Source organism: Oryctolagus cuniculus, chromosome 4, assembly GCF_051225735.1.
Source record: "Oryctolagus cuniculus isolate XC-2025 breed Fujian yellow rabbit chromosome 4, ASM5122573v1, whole genome shotgun sequence".
In the NCBI taxonomy this organism is placed as follows: Eukaryota; Metazoa; Chordata; class Mammalia; order Lagomorpha; family Leporidae; genus Oryctolagus; species Oryctolagus cuniculus.
The window spans coordinates 69,505,286-69,523,997 of NC_142870.1; the positions used below are offsets into that span (position 1 = coordinate 69,505,286).

Genomic DNA, 18,712 nt, shown 5'->3' on the forward strand with positions numbered 1-18,712 from the left:
GAGAGAGAGGTCTTCCATCCACTGGTTCACTCCCCAAATGGCTGCAAAGACCAGGGCTGATCCAGGCCAAAGCCAGGAGCCAGGAGCCTCTTCCAGGTCTCCCATGTGAATGCAGGGGCCCAAGCACTTAGGCCATCCTCTGCTGCTTTCCCAGGGCCATTAACAGGGAGCTGGATAGGAAGTGGAGCAGGCAGGACTTGAACCAGTACCCACTTGGGATGTTGGCGCTGCAGGCTGAAGCTTTAACCTGCTGTGCCACCATGCCAGCCCCGATATGTACATTTTACTAACGGTAAACAGAAAGTCTTCAAAAATGCTCATGGAGAGTGCATTCTCTCTTAATTACATTTTATACAAACTGAAGTTCCCTCATTTATGTAAATATGACATTGCGTTATTGGCTTATGCAGTTTATATAAATGGAGCCATACAGGATATTTCCTTCAGCAATCAGCTTTTCTCTCAATTTATCTTGAGATTTGTCCATACTGATCTATTTTCCAGTTCATTCACTTTTCACCACTTATGCTTCTGTTATTTAGCTTATTTTGTTGTCATTTAGGTTGTTTTCAAATTTCATTATTGCCACAGTGCTTGCAGTGAACTTTCTTATTCATAATTTCTTATGCAAATATAAGTTTTATTTGTGTACAAACCTAGGAGTGAAAATGCTGAAATGCAATGTGAACTTATTTTCAACTTTAGTAGATATTGCCAACTTGATCCCGAAGTGGTTGTCCTAAATAACATTATCATGAGCAACATGCAAGAACTCCTGTTTCCCTACATTCTTGCAAATGTAGTAGGTCATACTTTTGCAGTGTTTACCTTCCCAGTGAGTGCAATGTGCTGAATCTCCTTCACACATTCTTTGATCATTCCTCTCCCCCTTGGTTGCTGCTTGTTGCCTTAGCCTGTTTTCCCATGGATTGTGACTTTTTATGAGTTCTGTATATTCAAAACACTCATATGCATGCACTTCAAAAATTTTTGCACCAAAATAAACTTACCTTTTAATTCCATTTTCCGTGAACATTTTGAAGTACCCTTGTATATGTACAAATTACTCATCCTGGTCCGTGACTTGTCTCTCCCCTTCATTTACGGATCTATGTAGCTTTCTGAACAGAAGAGCCACAGTGGATTCAGGATAATGATGACAGCATATTTCCACCAAGCACTGTGTGAAGACTGGGATGCAGAAGCTTGGGCTGTAGTCATGATTCTCCATAGCTGAGGATGCTTGGAGAAGTCGCATCACCTCCAGGTCTCAGGCGCCTCCTCTGTAAATGAGAGGGTTGGACTACATGATCTCCTGAGCACCTTCCCAGCCATACTATTTTCTAACACTGTGTTAAGCTCTTATGCACCAGGCAGGCAATGGCAGGACTTATGTGAAAGAACCCAACTGCATTAACTTAGGGAGTGACTGACAATACTCTGTGTTGCTTTCCCTGACTTCCCACTGGGGGTAGATGCATCCACAGTACCTTCACACATTGCTAATGTTATACTCATCACAATATGCTGTTAATGGTGGGTTTTCCATTTGTCTCTACCAGACCACAGGCCTCCTGGAGAGCAGGGTTGTTTTTATTACCTCTAGCTCCTGGCTCAGAGCAAACCTTCTGTGAATGATGGAAGGAAGAAAGGGAGGGAGGGTAGGAAGGAGAAAGGAAGGGAGGAAGGGAGGGAAGGAGGGAGGGAAGGAAGGAAGGAGGGAAAGAAGGAAGGAAGGAGAAGGAAGGAAGGAAGGAAGGAAGGAAGGAAGGAAGGAAGGAAGGAAGGAAGGAAGGAAGGAAGGAAGGAAAGATATACACCCAGAGAACACACCATACTTACTGAAACAGTTACAGGTTAGAAAAGAGGATCATCAGCAAATACTAGCTGTTTTACAAGTAAAGTCAGTTTGTTTTTTTTTCCCAAGACCATACAGGCAAACAATGGTTTGCTTAATAATGAAAACCAATCATCTTTGATTCTTAATCTGATGTTCCAACTAATAGGGGCTATAGTCTCATTATTTTTGCAAAACTAAACTTGATTGTAGATTACATTCTTTTTCATGCTTTTTATGCAACAGAAATTCATTACTTATAATTTTGGACTTTATCCTAGTGACTAGTTCTGAAAGGATAAAAAGGGAGTCACTAAGCTTTAAGACCTTTCATAATTATGATCTATAGCATAATATCAGAGATGGAAGTACTTAAATAATTCTCTCTTAGCTATACTGCAATTTCCTGGTTGTAGAAACATAGAAAATAATATCTATGAAATGAAAGTGTTCCTGTTGTCATGACAACAGAAGAAGCAATAGGAGAAAAAAAATCTGAGCTCTTAAGAATGGCCTGTGACAGGGTGTCATGGTCTGCTAAGCACAGTCGAAACTCTCTCCTGCATTTCATGTTCCTTTACCCGGCTTGCTTCACTGCTGAAAATGTAACCCGATTTTCTCAGCTGCTCATTAGCCTCTGGAAAGGCAAATTGAGTTTTGAGCAGAGCTTTTTATCCTTTCCCGGGGCTAATACATTATCTGTTCATCTTGAAAAACTGCCCAGTGTCTTCTATCTCCTACTCTAATAGTTCATTTGCAATTTGTTATGCCAATTTCTCTGAGTTTGTTTTTATTATGACAAGTAAGATCATTATTAAATAACAAAAAAGTAAATGGATTACAAGAGCCAGACCAGGGTTCCAATTAGGGTGTGGAGATAACAGTGGAGTGGGGATCAAATATGATAATGATACAGCCTCAGCCCCAAGAAAAATCAGTTTGCATCAACATTGGTGATCTCACAACTGTGCATCACACAAAGAAGGACTGTTGGAGAGATGTTGACAAACAGGGCCATCCATTAGTCTATTTCTTTAGACCAGTGCTTCCCAAAGTGTTATCAAACCAAAGTACATCAGAATCCCCCACCATTCTAGTTTAAAATACATATATTTCAGTTCTATTCCTGATCCACTGAATCAGAAAACCTAGGAGTTGCCTTGAGGGATTGACATGCTAAAAGGCATGCTACAATTTGAGAATCATTGCCTTAGCATGAAGTCTAATAAAATTGAGGTGTTAAGAACCTAAGAAGGGTGGAGAAGGTTGCATCCTAGATGAGAAAAGTGAAGCAGACAAGCCAAAGATGAAGCTCGCCTATTTAACAGCTTTTGTTAGGTTTCACCTCAGGTTTTACTGCAGTAGACTTGAGACAGACTACTGTGTGCTCTCAAAACACATGCTGTGTAATGCCAGTCATAGCAGCATCACAGACTCAAAAGTGAACCAGCTTCCAAGCTGAGCAATTCTTCCAGTCACTATGGGTGCAAAGATAGAATTTGCAGTTTCCTAGAGCTCGTGGCTTGGGAAATAGTTTGGGAGTCCTACAAGGTCCATGTGTTAGGGACATGGTCCCCCAAATTATTTAATGTTGATGGTTAATGGATTAAGGGATGTGGTCCTCAGAGTCTCACATTAATGGTTAATGGATGGCAGCTTGAGCCAATTATGGTGTCTGGGAGGTGGCTCCAGCAGAAGGTCTTCAGGTTTGTGGGAGCACATCCTCAGATGGTAGTTTTTGAGAGAAGTTTGGTTATATAAGTACAGTCAAGCCTGGCTTTCCTCTCTGTTCCCTGGCTTGACATGTAATTATTTCTTCATACATGTTCCACCATTGCCAGCCTCCACCCTTACCAGATGCTAGTCTAATAGTGCTGCTTGATCTTAGACTGAGACCCTCCAAAACCATGAGCAAAAATACACCTTCTTCCTACATAATTAGCTTCTCTCAGTATTTTAGTTGAAATTACATAAAACTGAGTAATACACTAGATAAACTAACAGTTAAAATACTGTGTGGTTCACAATGAGATACAGCTTCATACCCACTAGGATACAACAATCCAAAAGACTGACAAGGGGTGGCAGTTAAGATGTTGCTTGGGACGCCTGCATCCCATAATAGAGTGCCTAAATTCAAATCCCAGCTCTGCTTCCTATTCCAGTTTCCTGCTGATACAAAACCTTAGAGGCAGCAAGCGACAGCTCAAGAACTTGGGTTCCTGCCAATCACATGAGAGACTTGGATTGAAGTTCAGGCTCCTGTCTTCAGCCTGGCCCAGCCCTGGCTGTTATGGGCATTTGGGCAGTGAACCAGCAGACTGAAGATAGTTCTTGTTTTTTCCTCCCTCCCTCCCTCGCTTCCTTCCTTCCTTCCTTCCTTCCTTCCTTCCCTCCCCCCTCTGCCATTCAAATAAAAATAAACGAAGTTGGCAACTAATGTTAAAATTATTTTTGAAAAGACAAACAATAGCAAGTGTTGGCAAATATGTAGAGAAAATGGAATCCTTATACATTGCTGGCTATGTAAATCATTGGAATATAAACTGCCGCTTCTCTTTGGAAGACAATTTTATGGTTCCTCATAAAGTTAAATATAGAATTACTAGGTCTCCCAGTAGTTACACCTATAAACATATACCCAAAATAATTTAAAACAGGGCCTGCCTCTGTGGCATAGCAGGCCTGCAGTGCCAGCATCCCATATAGACACCAGTTCAAATCCCGGCTGCTCCTCTTCCAATCTGATTCCCTGCTAATGAGCCTAGGAAAGCAACTGAGGATGGCATGAGTGCTTGGGCCCCTGCACCCATGTGGGGGACTCAGAAGAAACTCCGGGTTCGTGGTTTTGGCCTGGCCATTTGAGGGATTAACCAGTGGATGGTAGACCTCTCTATCTCTCTCCCTCTCTCTCTGTAACTCTTTCAAATAAATAAATAAATATTTTTAAAAAGAATTAAAAACACATTCACACAAAACTTGTATACAGATGTTTATAGCAGCATGACTTGTAATAGCTAAAGAGTGGAACAACCCAAATGTCTATCAACTGAAGAGTAGATCAACAAACTGTGCTTTATTCATAAACGTAATATTGTGTTAGCAATAAAAGGAATGGAGTACTTATGTGTGTTGTAATGGGCAAGCCTTGAAAACATTATGTTAAGTGAAATAAGCCAGATACCAAAGGGCATGTATTGCGTTATTCCATTTATATGAAATGTCCAGAATAGGCAAATTCATAGAGATAGAAATTAGGTTAGTGGTTGCCAGAGATTCAGTGAAGGAGGCAGTGACTGCTAATAGCTACAGGGTTTCTTTTTGGGAGTGATGAAAATATTCTGGAATTAGATAGTGATTATGGTCACACTACTCCATTAATATACTAAAAGCTACTCAACTGTACATTTATAAGAATTAATTGTGTAGTGTGTGAATTAAAGTTCAGTTTTATAAATGATATGAGAAATGACCAAGAAAAAAGCAATAAATATGACTACATTTTAAAATGCTATGTGGTATGAACATAGCACCTGGAGGTGACCAGAGGCCACACAAGCTCTCCTCAAGAGAGAGACACCCACTTATTTGGCAGGGTGGGTGCTATTAGGGAAGGATCCCTAAAGGAGGATCCTTGGGATGAAGAGGATGTCCCAAGGGCAATTCATCGTTGGGGGTATAGCCCTTTGACAAACATCAGGTGATTGAACATGACAGGATAGAGTGAGGCATCAGCAAGCAAAGACATTAAAGATGAAATCAGGGAAGAAACTAAGAAGAGCCTGTAAGCATTCAAATCAATGGAGAAAAGATGAACTTACTAAAAGTCTTGTTGGGATAACTAGAAAGCGATATGTAAAAAAGGATAAAACTGAAATCATTCCTTATACCATATACTAGTACTGATTTTAGAGGATCAGAGGTTTATGTTTGTTGTTGTTGTTGTTGTTGTTTTTTTTAATGAAACCATGAAATACTAGAGGTAACTGGGAGTTGTGAAAAGTTCCTTGGCTGATTCAAAATCCAGGGAAAAGATTGAGATATTTGGCTACATAAATCTAAGCAAGACTCTAGAGCTAACTACCAGCTCACAGGAACTACAGAGGGTAAAGGAACTGTTTATGACATTAGAGGGTGCAATCAGAAAAATCCAGAATGTGGGTACCTCACAGTGGTACCATGTGTTGTGAGCTGGTTTCTTTAACAAACAAATGCCTCTGAAAAGGATGGTGAGGTATTTTGGATAAAAGATAGGCAGAAGTTACATGATCCAAATGCAATGTACACGTCTTGTTTGTAACCAATATTTTTAAACTTAAAAAAATTTTTCAAACAAATAATAAAATTTAAGCACTGTGTGGAAAGTAATTTTAAAGAATTATTAACTTTATTAGATGGGATAATGGCATTGGGTTTATGTTAAAAAGAGGAGGCCTTATCTCCTAGAGATATAGAATGAATGATCTACAGACTAAATAATATGATCTTTGGTTTGGATTAAATCTAGTCCGGATGTGTGTGGAAAACTGGAGACATAAATAAGATAAAATATATTTGTTAATAATTATTAAAGCTGGATGATAAGTACATGAGTATTCATTGTAGTATTCTTATTTCTTTGGAGTAAACCTGAACATTCTTTGGGGAATGACAGATAAATTTGACACTCTAGGCATACCGTCCTGGGGATAAGGACAGATGGGGGCCATTGAGAGGGGTCACAGATGTGATCTGTGAGTAACATTAGGGAATGGAAGGGTGGATCCAGAAGATAGAATCAGTAGAACTATTGACTGAGGAAGCTAAAGAAGTAGGACTCAGGGGCTGGCATTGTGGTATAGCAGGTAAAATCGCCGCATATGATGCTGGCATCTGTTATGGGCGGCTGGTTAATGTCCCAACTATTCCACTTCTGATCTAACTCTATGCTAATGCATCTGGGAAAAGCAGCAGAAGATGGCCCAAGTTTTTGGGTTCCTGCCAACCACATGGAAGACCCGGATGAAGCTCCTGGCTCCTGGCTTCAGCCTGGCCCAGCCCTGGCCATTGCAGCTACTTGGGGAGTGAACCAGTGGATGGAAGATTTCTCTCTCTCTTTCTCCCTCTCTCTCTGTAACTCTTTGAAATAAATACATCTTAAAAAAAAAAAAAAAAAAAAAAGTAGGACTCAAAGTTGACTTGCAGGATTCAGGCATAGAGGAATGGCTGCCTGCTGGTGCCATTGCTCCAGCAAGGGAACTCAGAAGCAAATAAAGTCAGGGTGAAGGGAGCGATGGGCTTCATTTCAAACACATTGACTTTGTCATTCCAAAGGGATATTGAGAGCTTAAGAAAGAGGCCCAGGCTAGAGACATGGTTTTGGCAATTATCAACTGAAGCATCATTTCCATGGAAACACGTGGAGTGTAAGCACAGGAGAACACACTTCTCATCAGTAACCACTTCTTGGCAAATTAATAAATTACTCTTGGACTGTTTTAGCATTTACAAAGAGAAGCAGTGGCCTGATCAAGGAGGGTGATGTAAGAAAAACAAACAGCAATATATGATACCCATTCTATTCTGTTTCCTCTCAATTTCCATTTTAAACATGTAATAGATCTTCAAGGTTTAATTGCAAGATTTTCTTTCCCCTAATTAAGGAGTTCTCAAGAGCACCCTGAGGCATTAAGGGAAAACTTTTCATATGGAAGATCAAATTGACTCTTTTTTTTTTTTTTACCTTGACTTTCTTCTATTTTTTTCTCTGTTGCCTGCAATAGATATTATTAAGATTGAAGGGCCGGCGCCGCGGCTCACTAGGCTAATCCTCCGCCTAGCGGCGCCGGCACACCGGGTTCTAGTCCCAGTCGGGGCGCCGGATTCTGTCCCGGTTGCCCCTCTTCCAGGCCAGCTCTCTGCTGTGGCCAGGGAATGCAGTGGAGGATGGCCCAAGTCCTTGGGCCCTGCACCCCATGGGAGACCAGGAGAAGCACCTGGCTCCTGCCATCGGATCAGCGCGGTGCGCCAGCCGCAGCGCGCTGGCCGCGGCGGCCATTGGAGGGTGAACCAATGGCAAAGGAAGACCTTTCTCTCTTTCTCTCTCTCTCACTGTCCACTCTGCCTGTCAAAAAAAAAAAAAAAAAAAAAAAAAAAAAAGATTGAAGGAACACACCCAATGAGTCTGGATCTAGGGCCATAGTTCAATTTTCTGTCTTTATGACAGACGCAAGAGGGTTAAATCCTTGGGTTGACTGCATAGTTAGAAAGGGCCCTGGAGCTGCCCGATATGAAACCTGCCCCTGCCCCAACACACACTTTTTTTAAAAAGATTTATTTATTTATTAGAAATTCAGAGAGAGAGTTCTTCCATCCACTTGTTCACTCCCCAGATGAGCAGTATGGCCAGGGTTGTGCCAGGTCAAAGCTTGGAGCCAGAAGCTTCATCCAGATTTCCCATGTGGGCGCAGAGGCCGAAGCATTTGGCCATCTTCAGATGGTGGTTTCACCCACTACGCCCCAACAGCAGCCCCTGAAAGAGTTTATTATGTCAGGGACCACTTTATTCCTGGAGCAGCCCTTGTGGTATCTGTTCCTGGGGAAACACTGGGGTTTGTTGGTGGGGGGAACATCAGATCGTCTGTTATCCTTTAACAAAATGTGGCTTTAACGTTTTGATGTGGTACACAGAGTGACCCACCAAACCCAGATTAAAGTTTGTTAGCAATGGAGGTCTTGCAGAGTGTTTAGCTTTTTTGTGGGGTGGGGAGTGTGTTTTGTTAGATGTTTGTATCTTCAGCATTTATATTTAAGCACCTGTAAGAAGGAAAGCACATCGCTCTTTCTTCTGTTCTGGACTTAGCCTCAGAAGCTTTGGTTGAGCGCGCAGAGCGAGTCCTCAGCCTGCAGTTTGAAGGCTCCATCATTTCGCCTCCCCCAGCCAACAACCACAGGGGAATTGCCCCAGGTTGGACCCAGGTGTCGGTTTCTGTACATCTCCCTGAGTGGTTTCAAGGGAATCGCAGTGGAGACCCAGTCCCGTCCCATACGCATGAGGAAAAATAACTGGGGCATTTGGATGATCTGTGGTGAGAAGCAGCTGTCAGAGAGTGAGGTTTTTCCGAGCTTCAGTGGCGCTGGTACAGCGTGTGTGGCGTGTGTGTGGTCTGCAGTGCCTGTCTCTGCCCTGCCACGCAGGTGACCGCCGTGCGGGTGCACGTGAACAGTTCCTCTGAGAACCTCGACTACCCGGTCCTCGTTGTGGTTCGCCAGCAGAAAGAGGTGCTGTCCTGGCAGGTGCCTCTGCTCTTCCAAGGACTGTAAGTGGATCTTTTCTCGGGCAACAGCATTTGGTTTTCTTCAGTGTCCTAGACTTACTCGGTCATTTCCCTGGTGAAAGGAGAAATCAGACATTTGGACTGTTGAGAGACGATGCATGCGAAGTGCAGACATAACGCAGACCTTGACAGGTTCAGCTCTGTTCAATATCCATCCTCTTTGAATTTAAGATTAGCACTCTACCTAGATTTGCAGCCCCTGGAAGAACTTTTGACATTTAAAAATTCTACCATGAGATTTTGTGGCTCTTGGTTGGATAATGATTGTCCAATAGGCATCCAATGGGCCAGGACCAGCACTCAACATAAATGAGTGACACCTCCACCGTTCTTCAAAATGTCACCCACGCATGGGTTCTTCCTTCAGTCATATTTATTAAGCACTACTAAGTGGTGGGTGCTGGGAAGACGACAAAATCCCAGTCTTCCTGGAGTTTATATTTTCGCAGGGGAGAGCTACAGAGGGCACGATAGAACTTCCAGGAAGGCATACAGAAACAGGCATGTAGCGAGGTGTTCCATCACTTCTCAAAGGCTGAGGAATTTGAGGGTTGAAATGGTGACTCCAGTGGCCTTGATTTGAACTCTGAGACTTTCTTTCCTCCTTATTTTGGAAAAAGTTGAAAGAGTGGCAAAAAAGAATCAACTGGCTGTTTTATCAAGACAATCCCCCTTCAAAAGGTGGTATTTTTTTTTTCATCACTGAGTCCGGGGGGATGGCTGAATGTAACATAAATGTTGTGTCAATGCACTGGTCAGTCCAGAGCAGGCCTCGTGTCCCTGTTATTTCACATGAACTAGTGCCAACAAGACTGGTGATAAAATTACTATTGATAGGTCCAGTCCGAAATTTAGGATGCAACGACTTGAAAGCAAATTTGGAGAGAAGTGAGATGACAGACTTCTTTCCCTGCTACCTGCTAAGTCTTCCTTGTTCCTGGTGTTTCTTTCTTTCTACCGGCCGTAGATACCAGAGAAGCTACAACTACCAGGAAGTGAGCCGCACGTTATGTCCCTCAGAAGCAACCAACGAGACAGGACCTTTGACACAACTGATATTTGTAGATGTGGCATCCATGGCACCACTCGGTGCTCACTACAAACTGCTGGTCACCAAGATCAAGCACTTCCAGCTGCGGTAAGCAGGACTCGCTGTGGCCTTCCCGTCCCCCTGTCTGCTCTTTCTGTGGCTCAGGACGCTCAGTTCAGCTTCCTTCCTTACAGGTGAGCACTCTAGAAGGAAGCCATCCACCTAGCATCCTGTGTTAGCATACTTGGGCAGCAGAGCCTCCATCTTTGCAAGAGAGAGATAGCACGGGCATGGTGCAGAGGGTTAACAGCAGTGAGTCTCATAGGTCTGTCTGCTTAAGGGACCCTCCTCCCTCTGTGGTGCCGGCAAGAATTACCTGTGATTGGGTTCCTTTGTATTAGAAACCAGTGCCACACTCCTAAAGGGAGTCTTTTTTTTTTTTTTTTTTTTAAGGAAGGCTTTGAGCTATTCTTCCTATCCTTATTGTTATTGCAGGTTGGGAAAGTAGGTAGGGATGTGACCTCTTTGGAGTGCCTTGTATTATTTTTGTCCCTGATTTTTTTAAAAAATAACACAAACCCACAAGCCTACTAGAAAAAAAATAAACACGAGATTCAGTTATATCACCAAAGAGGCTACCTAAATGGTAAAAAAAACAAATAAACAAAAACCCAGCCTCATTAGATATCAAAAATATAAATTAAGAAGTGGGTGCTTGGCCCAGCATTAAGATGCTACTTGGGATGCCTGCATCTCCATCAGACTGCCTGGGTTCAAGTCTCAGATCTGCTTCTGATTGCTGATAATATGTAACCTAGGAGGCAGCAGCTATTGGCTCAAGTAGTTGTGTCCCTGCCATTCATGTGGGAGATCTGAATTTAGTTCCCAGCTGTTGTAGGCATTGGGGGAATAAAGCCAGTGGATAGAGACTCTCTCTCTCTCTCTCTGTCTCTCTTTGTGTGTGTGTGTATGTGCCTGTGTGTGTATGTGTGTCTCTCTGCCTTCCAAACAAATAAAATTAAGGAATAATAAATGCAAGTTGAAACCATTGCAACTGTCAACTTTCTATAATTTAAAAGGCTTGATAATGCAATTCCATTTTTGTTATATGCCCAACTCCTAGCTATATAATTGTGGAAAATACTACACAACAATATAAAGGAACAGGCTATGCATATGCCAGACAGCACGGATAAATCTCACAAGGTAAAGCAAAAGAAGCCAAACAAAAAGGATTCACGCTGTTTGATTCCATTTATATAAACTTTGAAAACCAGGTAGAACTATTCTGTAGTGTTAGAAGTCAGGATAATAGTACCTTTGGTTAGAAAATTAGTATATGGTTATGTTTATCTAGTGATCATTCATCCGAATATATGCTTATAATGGGTATTATTTTCTTCATTGTTATAGTACAATAAAAAGTTAACTTTAAAAATCAGAATATTTAAAATAGTATATGCTACTTATCAGAATGTTCTGTTCTGTTCTAAATCTCTCTTGAAATTCTCTAAAGCAGTTTTTAAAGAGGTCTGAATCTACTGGAGTTGTTAATATGAACCAAGTGTTTACTCTGGTCTTCCCTACACTCGTTGACATAGGGCAATGCTCATAGAGACAGATGGGCACACGGCTAAATGAATGGTCAGAAGGATAGAGATGTAATGACACCATTTATCCCTTCATTAATTCTGGTATTGAAAGGGATGATGTGATCATTTCAAGAGTGAGGACATTCCCTCCCACTTCCTCCACAACCCCCATCCCGCAAAAAAAAAAAAAAAAAAAAAGCAGAAAACAGATTCTCTGGTGGGTAAAATGGACCCAATCAAATCAGTCTTCAGAGGTAGAGAGGAGTAGACACTAGTACAGTTTTTAAAGTCCCCTGGATGATTCTAATGTTTAGAAATGAGAACAACTACCTTTAGGCAATTTCTAAATATGATGCTTACGTCTAATCATTTACAAATCCATGTGTGATACTAAACCGTGTAGGGGCCGGCGCTGTGGCTCAATAGGCTAATCCTCTGCCTGCGGCACCAGCACACCAGGTTTTAGTCCCAGTCGGGGCGCTGGTTCTTTCCTGGTCACTCCTCTTCCTGTCCAGCTCTCTGCTGTGGCTTGGGAGTGCAGTGGAGGATGGCCCAAGTGCTTGGGCCCTGCACCCGCATGGGAGACCAGGAGAAGCATCTGGCTCTTGGCTTCGGATCAGTACGGTGCGCCGGCCCCAGTGCGCTGGCTGCAGCAGCCATTGGGGGATGAACCAACGGAAAAGGAAGACCTTTCTCTCTGTCTCTCTCTCACACTATCCACTCTATCTTTCAAAAAAAATAATTAAAAAAAAAAAAAAAAAAAAAAAAAACCATGTGGGGATCATGTTTATACATTTGATGAGGGTAGCAGCCATGACTTGCATAGGGCACAGTGTGAACCTTGGAGAAGACTTGCCTCACAAGATTGGTCTGAATGTCTTTGACCTGGCACTCTCATCTGGTGGCAGTGTACTTGACTTATAAGGTCAATTAGCTGGGAAGTTCATTAGACCCTTTGGAGAACTGAGGTTTGCGAAATGGAGGTCATGCAGTCACAAGTCTGAACAAGTGCTGATGAGTAATCTGCATGCTGGTGAAACTGCAAATATATTCCCTCACCCTGTCTTCCTGTGCTGCTCTTTTTAATACGACTTTGCCTCAGGGCCGGCGCTGTGGCGCAGCGGGTTAACACCCTGGCCTGAAGCGTCGGCATCCCATATAGGCGCGGGTTCTGGTCCCAGCTGCTCCTCTTCCTATCCAGCTCTCTGCTATGGCCTGGGGTAGCAGTAGAAGATGGCCCAAGTCCTTGGGCTGCTGCACCCATGTGGGAGACCTGGAAGAAGCTCCTGGCTTCGGATTGGCGTAGCTCCAGCCGTTGCCGCCCTCTGAGGAGTGAACCAGCAGATGGAAGACCTACCTCTCTCTCTGTCTCTACCTCTCTCTGTAGCTCTTTCAAATAAATAAAACAAATCTTTAAAAAAAATATGTGACTTTGCCTCAGCAACCAACGAGAGCTTTGCAAAATGCACATTTACTGGTGCTTTTTTTTATTTTTATTTTTATTTTTTTTTTGACAGGCAGAGTGGACAGTGAGAGAGAGAGACAGAGAGAGAGGTCTTCCTTTGCTGTTGGTTCACCTTCCAATGGCTGCCGCGGCCGGCGCACCACGCTGATCCGATGGCAGGAGCCAGGTGCTTCTCCTGGTCTCCCATGGGGTGCAGGACCCAAGGACTTGGGCCATCCTCCACTGCACTTCCTGGCCACAGCAGAGAGCTGGCCTGGAAGAGGGGCAACCGGGACAGAATCCGGCGCCCCGACCGGGACTAGAACCTGGTGTGCCGGCGCCGCAAGGCAGAGGATTAGCCTAGTGAGCCGTGGCGCCGGCCTATTTACTGGTGCTTTTGTGATAAGCCTGAAAGGAGATGGTAGCTGAGATATAGCTGTCCCTAGATCCAGTAGCCTTGCTACAGACCCAGAAATCCAGAGGATATGGGTGATGGAGAGGAGCTGAGGATTGTGGGAAGAACTGTGGTGTCGGCATTGTGAAAACATAGAAGAATTAACTCAAAATTCCTAACATTGCAATTTATATCTTACATTTTAAAAAAGATTTCTTTATTTGAATGGCAGAGTGACAGTAAGAGAGAGAGACCTTCCATCAACTGGTTCACCACCCCAGATGGCCGCAATGGCCAAGGCTGAGTCAGCGTGAAGCCAGGAGCCAGGAACTCCATCCAGGTCTCCTATGTGGCTGCTAGAGGCCATCTTCTGCTACTTTCCACCTCTGATTCCCAGGTCTGAGTTCCTATCAACTTAACATGCAAGGTCTGCTATTTGTTTACAACCATTCTGTTGGTATTTATGTTCCCCTAAATATATAGCTTAATTCCATAAAGAATTCATTTTTTAAAATCCATCCATAAAGCATTACTGCCTGCCATCTACCTATCTCCTGCTGCCCTAAACACACACACACACACACAACTTTGCCACTACCTGTTTTCCTCAACTGCAGGACCCTGTGTTGGGTGTTAACAAGGATGTGAAGTCCAGGCAGGGAATGGCAGGCCCCTGAATGAGGGAGTGAAAGGAGTTTAGAAGGGGAGTTGGGAAATTTAGACAAATGTCTGCCTTGAGACTTGGTGTGGGGAATAGATTAGAATGGAACAAAACTCAATGCAGAAAAGTTAGAAGGCCGATGCAGTGGTCCAAATCAATAATGAGGAGGAAAGTTGAAGGATTTAGGAGGTGAAATTGACAAAAATTGTCAATTGGGGAAATAGGAAAATGGGATGGGTCAAGGAAGACACTGAAGCTTAGAAGGGGTGGTACACCCAGTGGAGAATGAGAATTTTGAGGAGGGAAGAAAGAGACAATCAGCTGCCTTTTGGCATGTTGAGTATAAAGTATAGATGTCTGAGAAAGAGGTGGTTATATCCCAGCACAACACTCGGGGGAGAGGCATCCCATCTAAGGGATGGTTTGAGTCGCATCTGCTCCACTTCCAGTCCAGCGTCCTGCTAGTGGCCTGGGAAAGCAGCAGAGAATGGCCCAGGTGCTTGGGCCCTTGCACCTACATGGGAGATCCAGAGGAAGCTCTTGGCTCCTGGCTTCAAATTGGCCCAGCTTCAGCCATTGCTGCCATTTGAGGAGTGAACCAGCGGATGGAAGACCTCTCTCTCTCTCTCTAACTCTGCCTTTCAAATAACTTTTTTTTTCTATTTCTTTTTCTTAGATAATATCTTTCACACATATGGCTTTTTTTTTATTTTTTATTTAATGAATATAAATTTCCAAAGTATGACTCATGGGTTACAATGGCTTCCCCCCCCATACCGTCCCTCCCACCCACAACCCTCCCCTTTCCCACTCCCTCTCCCCTTCCATTCACATCAAGATTCATTTTCGATTATCTTAATATACAGAAGATCAGCTTAGTATACCTTAAGTAAGGATTTCAACAGTTTGCTCCCACACAGAAACATAAAGTGAAAAATAATAGATGATTTTTTTTTAAATGATGACTTTCAAATAACTTTTAAAAATTCTTTTAAAAAGAAAAAGGCAGACCGACAAAGAGAGGAAAAGCAGAAAGATCTTCCATCTACTGGTTCACTCCTCAAATGGCTATAGTGACCAGGTGGGGCTGAGCCAGGCTGAAGCCTGGAATGTAAAACTCTGTCTTTGTCTCCTGCGTGGGTAGTAGGGGCCCAAGTACTCAGGCCGTCTTCCGCTGCCTTCCTGGGCACATTAGCATGGATCAGAAGCATAGCAACCAGGACTTTGACTGGCACTCTGATATGGGCTGTTGGCATAGCAAGTGGTAGTGCCGCAACCCTGGTCCCTAGATCTGATTTTGTTCAATGCTATTTATTTGAGAAGCAGACCAACAGTGAGAGAGAGCGCTCCTATCCACTGGCTCACTCCCCAAAGTCCCACAACAGCCATGGATCTGAAGCCAGGACTCCAAAATTCAATCTGGGGCTGCCATCTGGTTGGCAGGGCCCAAATCCGTAATCTGCCTCCTGCTGCCTCTCAGGATCTGCATCAGGAGGAAGCTGGGATTGGGAATGGAGCTGGAACTCAATCTGGTCCAGGACGCACATGTCTCAAGCACTATCTCCACCTTCCCGTAAGAGAGAGGATGACAATGGCAATGTGGAAGGTGAAGTCAAGGGAAGAAAGATTAGAGGCAAAGAAGCAAATGAAAAGTAATTTGAACAGAGAAGGAGAAAAAAGTACTAGAAATCAAATATATTATGACAGTAACAAGGTTGTAAGGGGAAAAAAGTCAAATATTCCTAATACACAGGTAGGTGTTTCACAAATGCAACAAATAAATGTGGCAGAATGAAAAATAGGCCTGTATGAATCCCTGCAGGCTTCAACCCTCTGCTGGCCCTCTAAGTAGATACCTTGAAGATTTGCAGTGGAGAGAGTGTGAATGAGAAGTGGCAGATTATTTGAGGAAATGAATGGGTAATAGATTTTAGACCATTCTGTTGTGTGCCATGTTATATAATCACCCTTTAGCATTTGGGGGGAGATTTACATTACTTTTGGGGTTCTTTTTTTTCTTGTCAGTGCCACACTACCAAGATGGTGCTTCAGGTGGGGCCAGGTGCATGCAGATTACTTTTACACCAGTAGAACAAATAGGACCTGGTGACCAATCAAATGTGGAAGGTGATAGAAAGGAGAAGGCCAAGATGATGCCTACAGTGAGTGATGTCAGAAGTCTGGTGACACAAGACATGGGGGAGATAGGATCAGGAATGCAACAGTGCTTTCCATAATGATCATGTGCAATTTGAGGTGCTGTAGGGATGGCCAAGTGTGGAAACCTACCAGGTGATCCTATGCTGTAACTGGAGATCAGGAGACAGCTGTGGGACTGGACATAGAGACTGGGCTGACATTTCTGTGGCACTGACATCTACTGAATATGTATTTCCCATGAATATAAGTGGCTAAAGAAAATGAAGAAATGAAGAACAAGACTGTGGGTAACATTCTCAGTTAAGGGATGGCCTGAGAAACAAGAGCTATCAAGAGAGGCTGAAGAGATGCTGCCAGATGTGTGGGAGAAACCCCAAGAAAGCAGGTGTCATGGAGGCTAGGGGAGGAAAGTGTTTTAAGACAGAAAAAGTGATTATGAGTGTCCAATGTGCATGGAGAAATAGAGAGTTGCAGGTGCAATCACTGGATTTAGGCATTCTAAGTTGCCTTGATCTGAATGTTTGTATCCTCAAAATTCATATATTCAAATCCTAACCACAAGGAGGTGGTGCTAGGATGTGGGAGCTGTAGGTGATTAGGTCTTGAAGATGGAGCCCTCAGGAATGGGATTAGCAGAGACTCCTTGCCCTTCTATGTGTGAAGATGCCACAAGAAAATGCTGCCTGTGAGTGAGCAAACCCTCATGAGACACATCTGGGGTCACCTTAAGTCTCAGGCATCCCGGCCTCCAGAACTGCGAGGAATAAGTTTCCGTCATTTTAAGCCACTTAGTTTATGGTATTTTGTTCTAACTGTCCAAAAAGACTATGACACGGGTGAATGTTATCCTAAGTACAGGCAATTTCAGGGCGATGATGGGGAGAAAATCCTGATAGGGAAGATAGAGGAAAGAATGAGCAAAAGGTGAAAGTAAAGATTTATGTATTTATTTGAAAGGTAGAGTGAGAAAGGAATAGAGATGGGGGAGAGGGAGAGGGAGAGGGAAAGGGAGAGAGAGAGAGGCCATCCACTGGGTAACTCCCCAAATATCCACAGTGGCAATGGTTAAGGCTACACCAGGCTGAAGCCAGGGGCCCAGAACTACAGCCAAGTCTCTCATGTGGGTGGCAGAGACTCAAGTACTTGAGCCATCATTTGCTGCCTCCCAGACACATTAGCAAGAACCAGATCAAAAGCAGAGCAGCAGGGACTAAAACCAGGACTTTGATATGGGATGCAGGTATCTCAAGCAGCAACTTAACCTGCTGCACCACACTACCCAACCCGAAAACACTCATTTAAGGAGCTGGTTTGTGAAAGAGAGGAAGGACATAAGATGCTATTAAAGGAGGGAGATATGAGGATAAGGCATGGATTTTGTTGGAGAGTTTTGTTTAATTGCTATTTATTTTTTTAATTTATTTTTTATTTTTTATTTTTGACAGGCAGAGTGGTCAGTGAGAGAGAGACAGAGAGAAAGGTCTTCCTTTGCTGTTGGTTCACCCTCCAATGGCCGCTACGGCCGGCGCGCTGCGGCCTGCACATCGCACTGATCTGAAGCCAGGAGCCAGGTGCTTCTCCTGGTCTCCCATGGGGTGCAGGACCCAAGGACTTGGGCCATCCTCCACTGCACTCCCGGGCCATAGCAGAGAGCTGGCCTGGAAGAGGGGCAACCGGGACAGAATCCAGCACCCCAACCGGGACTAGAACCCGGTGTGCTGGCACCGCAAGGCAGAGGATTAGCCTATTGAGCCACGGCGCTGGCCCTAATTACTATTTATTTTTGAAATGGTTGAAATGAGTATATTTATAAGTGAAGGGGTAGGGTAGAACGGCTGATTCAGTTCATGGGCAGGTCGGATATTTGTAGAAGGAAAAGATTTAGCTCACGAGTAAATTTATATTTATACCGTGAGGATGACGCACAGAGGTTATAGAGGGTCGGTGGAAGGGTTGGGCGGGTGTAGGGCAGCCATGACAGGGGGCAGTCAGATGACAGAGAATGGCACTCAAAGTCCATAGTTCAGGTAGGTAACAGGGATCTTTTCCTCCACCAAAGCAGGAGGCTTGAGCACCCAGTAGGACATGTATCCGGGACTTGCTAATAAAAGATGACTAAGACGCTGGACTCTCCTCGTGCTCCCTGGGCCGTACCTCAGAACTGATGGAACTTCTGTCCCTACCTCTCTTTCCACCTCTCCCCTGCCTTCTCATCCTTGCTTCTTTTTTTTTCTATCATATTGCTTTCCTGTCTTTCTTTCTTTCTTTCTTTCTTTCT

The 18,712-nt window shown here is 43.7% G+C and overlaps 1 protein-coding gene across 7 annotated transcripts in view; it reads left to right on the forward strand.

The window, feature by feature from the left end:
* SIDT1 (SID1 transmembrane family member 1) overlaps positions 1 to 18,712 on the forward strand; it is a 106,610-nt gene that overhangs the window by 30,332 nt on the left and 57,566 nt on the right. For 5 of the 7 annotated variants that reach the window (XM_008266930.5, XM_051819041.3, XM_051819040.3 and 2 more), the window contains 2 exons: positions 9,014 to 9,135; positions 10,121 to 10,291. The exons of 1 other annotated variant lie outside the window; for it this stretch is intronic. In XM_008266930.5, coding sequence (XP_008265152.1) covers positions 9,014 to 9,135; positions 10,121 to 10,291 — 293 coding nt within the window. Of the gene's footprint in view, positions 1 to 9,013; positions 9,136 to 10,120; positions 10,378 to 18,712 lie in introns of those variants that run through there. One more of the 7 variants, XM_017347085.4, reaches the window with a different exon arrangement.